General features: G+C 45.1%; 1 protein-coding gene across 3 annotated transcripts in view; it reads left to right on the top strand.

The window, feature by feature from the left end:
- The first annotated feature begins 4,271 nt into the window (after nucleotides 1-4,271).
- The window catches only part of PSTPIP1 (proline-serine-threonine phosphatase interacting protein 1), a 49,544-nt gene continuing 41,969 nt past the window's right edge, over nucleotides 4,272-11,846 (top strand). The window contains exons 1-2 of one of the 3 annotated variants that reach the window (XM_063169465.1): nucleotides 4,272-4,378; nucleotides 5,256-5,490. In XM_063169465.1, coding sequence (XP_063025535.1) covers nucleotides 5,458-5,490 — 33 coding nt within the window. In that variant the 5' untranslated portion in view covers nucleotides 4,272-4,378; nucleotides 5,256-5,457. Of the gene's footprint in view, nucleotides 4,379-5,041; nucleotides 5,491-11,846 lie in introns of those variants that run through there. The other 2 variants (XM_063169466.1, XM_063169464.1) reach the window with 2 other exon arrangements.

Genomic DNA, 11,846 nt, shown 5'->3' with positions numbered 1-11,846 from the left:
TCCAGAGGCTGACCTGCTGCTGATAGGTTTGGGACACAGATCCAAGGGTCCTTTTGAGACATAGAAACCTCCTCAGCAGCACCAGCATTGCCTGCTTGGCTAATGAATGTGCAGTACTTGCAAATGAGCAGTGATTTGCTTTGAATTAAGGCATGGAGAAAGCTAGTGTGTTGATAAAGCATTCAAAAGGTGTCAGAGATATTAAAAACATCTTCCAGAAGGTACTTGAATTTATAACAACAAGAGGGGGATAAAAACCCAAATAATTTCATTTTCTCATTCACAAAGTACTTCTACTTTTCCCCCAAGAACAACCCAGTCCTGTTTGTGCTATTCAAGGCCCCAATGACATTGCACTTCTCCACAGTTCCCTTTTTCCTTTGTTTGTCTTTGAAACAACTTCAGGGGTAATGATAGCTTAAACCCATAGGGTTTAACCTGTGGGTTAAACCCCACATTTCTATGATACAAACAATTTTATTATATACAAAGTATCACTATTTAATTCTAGAGGAAATCCATTCATGTTTTTTATGATTATGGCAGAGGCTGATGATCTTTCTCTTGGGTAAAACAGCAGAACAGGGTCCACCTTTCACTGATGGTCTCTATTACAAACTGCTGTGAAATGTTAGATAAGAGGTAAGAACAGAGCCTGTGCAATCAATCTTTCTATCAGTTATGGATTTTTACTGAAGCAGAAGGCCAGCAGGACTGTTTTGCACTGTGAGAGTGCTTTTGGAAGGCTGTTCCAGCAGTTCCCTCTAACAGGAGCAGAGGGAGTTGGGTTTCATGGCTGAGCAGAGCCTGGGGTGGGGTCTGGGCCATGCTGGAGCCTCCAGCCACAGCCACGATGGCCCAGAGCAGCTGGAACAAACCAAGGCAGGTGTTCAGAGGCTGCAGTTTCAGTTTCCATGGGAACACAGACTGGCTCCTCACAGAAGGCACAGTGATTTCAACATTTTTAATGGGTATGATTTGGGATAATTTGCAAGGCCCTGACATTGCCTCCATGGAAATTCGGAGATCCGTTCGCATGGAATGAGAACAGCGGGCACAGCTCAGTGGCTGAATTGTGTCCATTTTAGGAGAACCATTCCCATGGTTCTCCTCTGGCAGTGGTTCCCTTGCTGCTGCTGTCCCCAGGCTGTGGGGCTCAGATGGACATGGGGCTGGGCTGTTGTGGACATGTTTGGAAGCTGTATCTCATATGTAAGGTTCTGGAGGCTGGGAAGGACTGCACCAGTGCCTTCAGTCTCCATTGGCATTTCCCAAACACCATTCCAAGGGACCACAATACACCCAAGGACTTCTGGCAATTACAACCATCTCAACACTGGGATTATCTGAGTATTCAGCATTTCTTTGTCTTCTGCCTTAATGCTTTTCATGGACTCCCTCTTCCTCTTGCTATGTAGAATAAAAGGTTTACTTTCTACTTGATCAAACTCCCCAAAATCAGAAACATTTCTTGCTCGGCGTCCTGGATGAGCACAAAAATATTTGTAGATGCTATTTTCATATTTTGCCTACTTTCAAATCCAAACCTGCCACCCAAATCCCTGATAAAAAGCTTTGCTTAAAGTAGTATATAATTTAAAATTAAATGAAACTTCCATTCTCAAGAATAAGAAAATTTGAGGGCTTTTAAAACAATGTTTTTGAAGAATTAATGTTTTTATCCTCAATTTTTACTACGGAATGAATTTAAATGGTACCATTCATAATAGTAATAGCAATAGTTCAATTCTATTGCCAAACAATTTAATTACTGGGGGAAAAAACCCTCAGGAATTGTGGTTTTGGCGCTATCAAACAGAACACCTCTGAGAGCAGGGGTGGAAGGAGGGGCAGTGGCTGTCAGGGAAGAGTTCCACTTCAGGCTCCTTGTTGGCACTGCTGGATTTCTGAGTGAGCCTGTCAGGTCAGGCTGAGATCCCTTTAATGCTGGAGCCAGGAACACCACAAAGCTCCCCAGATTGGAGGCCCAGCCGCCGGCTTGGCTGGAGCCATTCTCCAATATGGCGCTGGCGGTCTGTGCGCTTAATCCTGATTGGCTGATCCTGTCACCACCCACCCGGCCAGCCAATCACTGCTCGTGTCCTCAGCGGCCCACAGCGCTCTGGGTACATCATGAACATTGTTAGTCACGTTCCAGTTTGTGAAAATCACCAATCACTTGTTTATAAAATTGTAGAAGTTTAATACTAATAAAATGGTTATAAAAATAGCAATATAATTAATGATAATCTGGACAATTTGGATTAGGACCATATGAGACAATAGAAACAAAGAGTTATGGATGTCTGGGTACCTTTTTCTGAGCAACATAAGCCTGAAAAAGGATACACATTAACAGAGGATTAACCCTTAAAAACAATAACCTGTTGCATATTCATACACCTCATACATGATGCATAAATTCCATTCAAACACAGGATGCTGTCTGATCAGTGTCAGTTTCTTCCTCTGAATCCTAACGGCGTGTTCATGGCTGAGCAAGGCAGGAAGAAGTTCCTTTCTTGTGATAAGAGAGCAATAAACTCCTTTCTCTGAAAGATTTAGGTGCCCTGTGGCTGCTATCTCACTGCAAGTCCTTTCTTTAAAAAAGTATCTTACCTTTTTACATAGTTACATAGTTTCTATTTTAACATTATGGTATAAAACTATATTTAACACACTACTTAAGAAAATTAATACAGCATAACTTTCTAACATAACACATAGAATATTCATTTTAATATTTGTGAAAAGCCAATCATAAAATAGGCATTTTTCACAAAGTTATAACATTGGGATCATATAACTGTGAGGCCTGCAAGCCAGCTGTTAGCCACCCCAGCCTTGATGTCCTGTTCCTGTTCAGAGTAGAGGGGATACAGAATTGTGTCCCCTTGTAAAGCCCTGCAAAGTCTGGCTACCCCTGCACAGCACCCCATGAACATAACCCAGCACCACCAGGGCCTGGGCCAGAGACCCAAATCAACCCAAATGTGCTTCATCACAGCCAGGGCTGGGACTCACACCAGCTGCTCTGACAGCTCATCAAAGTACCTGGCCTGGGGATCTGCTTTGGGCTGCTCTGAGGAGCTCACCCACTGTGGGATTCACATTCTCTGAACCTGAGAGAAGCAGTGAGAGAAGCAGAGAACAGAATGATCAAAACAATTCTTATCTCATTGGCTGCTCCTGTGTTGTGCCTGAGTAGAATGCACTATGGAGATTGTTCACCCACAGTGATGGTGGTTTGGTTCCTTGGCCTGTCAGTGCCAGGTGTGTGTGTGTGTCAGGACTGTCGGCTGACAGTCACAAGATTCTGTACTGTTGAGTGCTTGGCAGATTCAGTTTAGATGTAATCTAATATAGTGTAATACAATATAGAATAATATAGTATAATAAAGTAATTAATTAGCCTTCTGATAAGATGGAGTCCTCCTCATCATTCTTCCTGGACATCAGACAAAAATATCAGCTGTAACCCACAGCACAGTGAACTGCCCATGCTGATGAGAGAGCTGGGAGCTGCTGGGAGGTGACGGTGCTGCACCAGAGCTCTTGGGTGGGATGGATGCAGGCTCAGCCCAGTGTGAGGTTCAGTCAAATAATTGGCTTTGTGGCTGGAGGCCAAACTAAAAATAACAGGAAAGTAGCGTAACATTTTAGAGGGCTAAAACACACTCAGTTTATTTTTATGAACCCCAACAGCAGCAAAGATGGTTTCAAAACACAGCTGTAACTTGGAAATAGTAACAGGAAACATTTGGGTTTGGAAGGACTGAGATAAAACACTCTAAAAAGATCCTTTTCTTTTTGGATACAGATCAAGTATGACTAGTGCCCATGCCCTCAAAATACATTTTTTCAAGGAATTTTTCCTTCTGGAAAAAAGCAAGTGAATCCTCACATTTCTTCTCCCACTCCCATGCAATGACGCTTTCTTCCTGCTGCACCTCTGACCCTGCAGACTCTCGTCTGCCCGCCTCTGCTTGCACTTCATTTTCCCTCACAAAGTCCCTGCACATTCCCTGTCTTCCTCAGACCATCAGGAAGGGACATTGCAAATTCTTTTAAACAGCAGCTACAGATTGCCCATGGAACGGGATGGGGGAACTGCAGCCCCCAGCTGCTGCAGAGCTCTCTGAGCAGAGCCCTGAGTCCTGCTGGAGCCCAGGGAAGCTGCAAGAGTTCCTCACTCGGAAATTATCTGCCCAGGGCTGCTGCTGGGAGCAGCAGGGGACAGCAGCACCCAGAGCAGTGTCAGTCAGTCAGTTGGAAATCAGTCAGTCCTGATGTGTTCTTGGTGGGGACAGACAGCTTTCACACAGGCAACCACCACAGGACTATTTTTCTTTTCTTTTCCTACACCCCAAAAATGCAGGTGAGTATTTAAGAATGCTTAAAACATCCTAAGGAGGTGAACAGAGGCAACCTCACCTGGAGGGCAGGTGCTTTGGAGAGGGTTTCAGGGAAGCTTTAGAAGTGTTACCCTGTGCTCAGGTATTTGCAGCTGTGTTATAAGAACTGGAGGAGCTGATTTGAGGAGCTGCCTGCAATACCTGGTGTCAGCAGTGTGCTGAGTGTGGTCTGCTCCTTCACTGGTCTGTGAGGCTGCACTCAGGTCCTGGTGCTAACAAACTCTTAGCTCTCTTCTTTTTCAAGACTTTGGGTTTTACTTCTAAATTCCACATATCTTGCATATTCATATGACCATCTATGTGAGGGCATGCAAATCAGGACTGTTCTCTACATCGACATCCAGGTATCTAAATTTGTGCAGACACCTGCACAATTCTCAGGTTCTTAATTTAACCTGAGTCCTGAAAAGCCTTTCCAGCTGCAAAATGCAGCTTTGAGCTAAGCTTCCCATGTGCATGGGCCTCTGCCAGCCCCAGAAGGTGCTGCAGAAATGGGGCACCCAGGTTTCTTTAGCTTCTTTTTCTTTGCAAGACCACAGCATTAGAGAAGAGCTTGTCTCTTTGTATTGTGCTGGTTTCTTCTGCACTGTAATTGTCCTCTCTCTTCCTGCAGCTGATCAAATCATATTGCTGAACTTAGTGCCTTTTTTTTTCCCCTCTATTTTTTTCCTGTCCGCTCACACACACCCATGGCAAGGAGCAGCCTGACACCATTTGACATCTCCTTGCTTCCTCATTTCAATATTAACTGTTTACCAGAAGAGAAACAGGTTTGGGGTGCGGGTGCTGAGCCTGTCTGTGTGTGTGAGCAACAGCTCTTTTGGCCTCTGTCCCTCACAGCCACAGGTCATTTCTCTGAGCTGCCTGGGACAGCCCCATGCTATTGGCACCAGCCTGGCCTCAGGAGGGACAGGTCTGTGGATGTGCTGCACTCTCTGCTTGGGCTGGGCTGCAGTGACAAGGCTCAGAGCTCTGCCTGCTGCCACTCTCACCCCACAAAGGACTTGCTGAAGGATTCCTACCCCTCCACAGAGCAATAATAATGACCCAGCTGCAGTTTAAAGATGCTTTTTGGGTAAGTGAGCATTTACTATGTGTTTCCTATATTCAATGTATCTGTATTTTAAATTTTTACAAAATCCAACTTGGTTCTATATATAGTTTAAAACTAATTTAATGCTGTTCTATGTTCTCAATTTAGTTTAGTAAAAGTCCAAACTTGTCTCCAAGCAAAAACATAGTGTTTAGTGGTGTGTTTGATCCTGGGCAGAAGGATGCAGTGTAAAGACTATATCCAGTCCCCATAAAACCACTGACATTCCCAGTTCCTGTGCTAGGGCCAGAAGCCTCTTTTGAAAGGGACATGGATTTGTCTGTGTCCCAGTGCTAAAAACCTGCTTGCCGTGAGTGTCCTCAGCTCTACAGGTGGCTCCCAGGTGAGCTGTTGTTAATTATAGGCTGAGTTCCCTCCTGTTTGGTGAGGAGCAGAGCCAGCAGCTGTGAGCACAATGCTCCTGCTCAGCTCCCTGCAGACTCCCACCAGCATTCCCAGGCATGCAGAGCCCAGGAGCTGTGAGGCAGCACAGATCAGAAAGGACCAGCAGTGACACTCCACAGCTCAGCCCAAACCCTCACAGCTGACCTAAAACCAGCAAATACTGAAACAAGGAGATCTGCTCCATACCAGTTATTTAACTTTTGTTTGAGAATCCTTTTGGTCTCCTGTTTGCAAGCTCTTTCCCTGCAGTTACGAGGTAAAAGGACTTTAGTAATTTCTCTGTGATAATCTGAGTTTCTCTTGCAATTGGAGAATGAAAGTTCAAAATCAAAATTCTATCATTGCACAAGTTGAGTAAACAGGATGTTATGTGGTTGCCCTTTTTCTGGGCAATCAGTTATCCAGCATCAAGGACTGACTCAAAGAAAGACATTAAGCTATATGAATTTTTTCTGCCATTACCTGGCTGTTCTTTCTGCTTGTGCTCTCTTCTCTCCACCCACGCTTCAGGGTAAACCCTCTCTTGGTAGAAAACAGAAGGGCAGAGGCAAAAACACATTTCAGTGAACTCCCATCTTCTGGGCACTTCCAGGAAGCCCTCCCCACCCCCACTGCAGGGCTAGATTTGAACAGTTAAAAAGAATAAAAATACAACGAGGAAATACGAAAGTCGCTGTTGATGTTGGGACTAACTGTGCATGACCACACCTATGTGAGATTCTCCTCATTTCTGCACCCTCTGACTGCACAGGGTGGGACAGCTGGGGGCCAGGGCTGTCCTGGGAGCTCCAGCTCTTGCATTGCTGAGCTTCCCAGGAAAACAATCCACCTGACTTTTAGAGCTGGGACTTTTGCTGTAGTTACTTTTCAATGCCGTGGTCTTCAGGGAGAATCAATCAAGCTATGGCAGTAGTGTGAGGGTGATTAATGCCAGCTGACAATCTGGCCAGGCTGGTTCTTCATGGCTCTTCTTCCCTAAACTTCTGCCCTGTGCTTAGTCACATTACCATGACTCAAATCCTTGCTTAGCTTTGAAGCTAACACCTTATTTAAAGGAAAGCATCTTTGGATTTCGTATTTTTTGGCTGGAAATGTACTGCTCAGCTTGATTAGGAGGGCAAAAATCTATCAGCTTGCAGGATAGAAGCTATAGCTATCCAGTGAGTCTTTAAAAGTGAAAACTTACAGGATATTGCACAACACAGCACAAGCGTGCAGCATGCCCCCCAGATCACAAGATCAGCAAATATTTCTGCATTCATAAGGTTCTGTTGTGAGAGGAAAATGTATCCATGTGGTTTGCTTCAGCGAGCAATGCTCTCCTGTATTTGGTCTGTACAGTGGACAGAAACTCTCTGATGGACACCCAGAAGGTGTTTGGCCCTGGTGGGCGCCTGAGCACAGAGCCCTGAGCTCTGATTGCTGCACCCTCCCCGTGTCTCACCCTGCCGAGCTGTCCCTGAGCCACTGCCCCCTGCTCCACCAGCAGGAAACTTTTGAGTAAGCAGGGGGTTCCTCAGGACCTGCCTCAATGTCAAATATGGAAAGAAACCCTAAAAGCAGGAGATCTCCCCCACTAGCAGAGAATCCCTCCCCAAAGTTCTCCCTGTTCACAGAATTGTCTTCCAGAAAAATGCAACTTTTTCCTCATTAAATTTTATCCTCTCTTTTCCAACTAAGTGTAGCAGTGATAGTCCTATACTAAAACTTCCACACTTAGTTTCTTTTTATTTTCTTTGTAGCATGGCCCAAACAAAAAACCTGTGTATTTTTAAATTACACTTTTTATTTCTATATACTCCATACTGTAATGGTTTAAGGGACAGTTGCTCAAAGTCTGCACTAAAATGTGCTTCTTAGCAGAAGTTTTCTATCCTCTGATATTATTTTTTGGAAAATGTTAATGAGATGGAAATTCAGATGGGGTTTGATAGCCAGTGCAGGGCAGTTGCTGATGGATTTATATTCTGCTGGGCTGCTGTACAAGCCTGGCAGATGTTACCTGTCTTCTCTAGCATTACATGAGACAGGTGAGGAAATTCCCATGCTAAAGGGGAGTGTGTGTGTGGCACCAGCATGTTCCATGTTAATGTTAGCAGGCAGAGCAACAGTAATTTTTTTTTGTTACAAAAACCACTATCCCAGAAAATCTTTCCCCCTCAGTCACGGAGCGGCTTTTCATTCTCTGGTCTCACACTCATTGTTGCTTTTCCTTTGCAATTCCTGTCATTGCCTTTTCCTTCTCCCTCCAACCTGCTGCTCAAACCTGCAGCCCCTGAAATGCACCCAATTCTGGCCAAGAGATAGGAAGGTACTGGCACCTCTTCCTGCTTTGCCATACCCACCTGGGAACAGGGAACGAGGGAAACTTCCAGAGGAGCTGGTTGGTTTTGGGGCAGGCTCCAAAGTGCCCAGAGTTGAGTGGGAGCAAATCTGTTCCTTCATACAGCTTTGAATCAAACTCAAGCAGCCAAGTCAATTCTGAAAATGTGTCATGGGCTCCTAAGGTACTTAGGATTTAAAAATAAGTGCTTGAAGTGTGAAATACTTGCTCCTTCTCAGCTGTGGGATGAGCTTGGGGCTTGTGAATTCTCACAGCTCACACACAAAAGTGTGGAGGAGATGCAGGCCAGCAAGCATGAAGCAGGCCTTGAACATGAGCTGGGGGGATTTGCTGCCCTGCTGTGGGCTGCTCCTTTCATATCCCTGCCTGTGGAGCTGTGGCTGTGGTCAGACACTGCAGTGGGAGCCATGGGAGTGCTCCAGGAGCAGGGACCCTTACAAAGATGTAAGCTCAATGTCTCTGGCTTTGACTGCAGGCCATGTTCAACCTCAGGTTCAGTGTGAAGCTGACTTTCTAGATGAGCCTCTCAACTCCTACTGTAGCTTTTTCACACAATGGTCTGTTATATATGCCAAAAAAGATGTAATTAGCTTCACAAATAATTTAGCTTCTGATGAGACTCTTAACTGTGGAACGAGAGGTCTTTGGTGATAAAAGTCACAGTAAAGCTATTTCCTAAACTTATTAGGCAACATGCTGAAGAAATACAGCATCAATTGTTTTACTCAATATAGGAAGTGTTTTTATAGCAGGAGCTGCCCTGCTTTCCTGTAGAGGCTGAGCTTTGCAGGGCCCATTGTTTGCAGCAGGTATGTGAGGAGGAAGTGATACTGGGCAGGTTTGTTGGGAGGAACTGGAGCTGGGGAGGCTCCACCAGCCCAGCACCCTGAGGCTGAGCTTGGGCAGGCAGGGATGAGGCTGGCAAACCTTCCAGCCTGGCACCCCTGCTTTGCTTGTAATTTCGTCTGGTTTCAATGACTGTTGTGATTGCCCCCCCTCCACGGGTTCTCATTGCCTCAGGGATTCCATTCCCTGAGCAGCTGGGGAAATGGAGGAAGAAGTTGCATGTAAAAAAAAAAGAGTAGAGCAGCTTCTTCTGTGGAGATGAAGTCAACTTCACAACAGTCATTGAAGCCAGAAGAAATTACAAGCAGAAAACCTGAGCAGTCATTGTGGCTATGGAAACACTGGTGCTTCACAAGTCACTTCTGAGCAGCACAACAGCTAAAATGAAGCTCAAATGAACTAACACTAGATGAATGGACTAACAGAGAGTTCATTTTGGGTCAATGACTGAAATAATTAGACAGTTAAGTACACTTTATTATAATTTTCTGATGACCAAGTTACAACTGAGAGGTTTGAATATTAAAATTGGTTGATTGATGAATTAAGTCACTGTGACAACTTCATTAATATTTTTACACAGCTGTATCTGGTTTGTTTTGATCCATTCTGCTCTGCAAAAGTTGATTGATTTTACTTGGGCTCAGGGGAGGGGAGGATTCTTATTTCTGCCAATTTTAAGTGTGCCATGAGTCTGTATTTTAAATATGGAATAGGTGAGTCATGGACTCTGCCCACATGTACACAGCTACATCTAACCACCACCACTTAAAGAGTGTTTGTCACACCTACCTTGAAATGGAGCCTCACTCAGAGATCAGAGGGTGTCCTGTGGCCTGTTAGAACAGCCCACTGAGTGCATTTTCTGAGGCAGAGTCACAGAGTGGCCAAGGCTGAAAGGGGCCTCTGGGCATCTCCAGCCTCACCTCACCCAGCACAGGGCCAGTCACAGCAGAGCTCAGAGCATCTCCACAGGTGGAGACTCCACAGCATCTCTGGGCAAACTGACACTGTGTCTCACCACCTCCTGTTGTCTTATATATCAAGAGATCTATTATCATTATAGTATTATAGTGCAAGGATTCCATATCACCAGAGTTTCATACCTCCTCAATGTCCCCACAGGCAGCTCCTCTAAGCAGTGACTGTTCATGGTCCTTGCAGCAGCCATCTGACTGCAGATCCCACCAATCCACTCTTTTATACCACTGCTCTTATTGGCTACAGGTGTGGCCTGTTGACATCAGGCCTGCTCCTAATCTTTAGTAATTGGTCCAGCTGTGACTCGTTGGGGGATAAGATTACATTCTATACCACCTTCATTTACCCATACTGTATCCCCCTACAATCTCTCAGCAAAAACCTTCCTGTGCTTAAACAGGACTTCTTGAATTTCCACAGGTGCTCGCTGCCGTTTTCCCTGTCACTGAGTGCCCCTGCACTGGCTCCATCTCCCCTGCTGCCTCCCACAGGAATTTAAACACACTGAGCCCCTTTCTGCAGGCTGAGCAGTGCCACCCCTAAGCCTCTCCTCCCACCACAGCTTCTCCAGGGTGAATCTCAGAATGTCCCTAGGAATCTCATTTCAACAGGACTGGGTGATTCACAGCCTGTCCCTTTCCTCCCCCTGGGCTGACACTCCTGCCACTCCTGCAGAGCTGCCTCTCTTTCTTCACTGACTGCAGACACTGAACTTGGGCTGCTTCCTAGGCACAAGGGAACACTTGGAATTTCAATCCAGTAGCACTCATTGCATGGAAGGCAAGTCAGGCTGCTTGGTTATATTTCAGCTCCTTTAGCTCAAGAAGACCCTTATCTCATTTCATTTTCCAGTGGGAATTTAGCACAGAAAACACTGGTTTCATCTCCAGTTTAATCTAGGTTTTGTAATAAAACTTTTCTCAGCAGCCAGAGTTCAATATTGTACAAAGCTTGCTGTGTTGTTCAGTAGGAGTTTGGGGATTTGGGGCTGAGATGAGGTGAGGGCTAGGGGAACAGCTCTGCATGGAGATCACTCAACCTTGCTCAGGGTGTCAAGGTGAAGAAAAAAGCCCACATTGAAAATACACATCTGGATCCCAATAGCTTTTCAGTTCCCCAGAGAATTATTCCCTTACTGTACGTAGAGTTTAGTACTTCTTTAAAGTGGTGGGAAAATGTCACTGAACAAGACTGAGGAACTGAAAAGTTCCATAGCTCCTCATGCAACTTTATCTTTGCTTGAAATGAAAGGTAACAGTCTTGGAATTAAGTGAAAATGTACCAGCTCAGGCTAGCTTAGAGATACCAACTCCTGTGGTTCCATTCAGAGAAAATGAATAAATAAACACAAGCTTTTTTTCCTTTAATGTATGAGCTTTTCAAATCCAGAAGCTATTTTGTGCTGCTCTCAATTTGTCCAGGCCTAATGCATTCCTAATATGAAAGAAAAATAAAAATAAAGGGTGAGGACAAAGACAAAAATGGAAAATAGGTGGTCAGCAGCTCTGAGGTGTGAGTCTCATCACTTGATGCTCCTGGCAGTAGGTGCTGTAATTACTGAAGGGTTATGAACAAACCAGGACTGACAAAGAGCCCCAGGAGCACCAGGAGAAGGAAAGGAGGGCCCCGCCATTGCAAGAGCCTGGATGAACATTTGGTTAGGATGTGGGTTTCTGATAGAATCTTTTTTGGGGGGAAACACAGCTTTACTGGAAGTAGGGGTGCTGTTTTGGAAGATGAAGCTGGGCTTTGATGAAAAACT

Source organism: Melospiza melodia, chromosome 15 (assembly GCF_035770615.1).
Source record: "Melospiza melodia melodia isolate bMelMel2 chromosome 15, bMelMel2.pri, whole genome shotgun sequence".
NCBI lineage: Eukaryota > Metazoa > Chordata > Aves > Passeriformes > Passerellidae > Melospiza > Melospiza melodia.
Note: the sequence above shows the minus strand (reverse complement) of the source record. Positions and strands in the feature narration are given on the sequence as shown.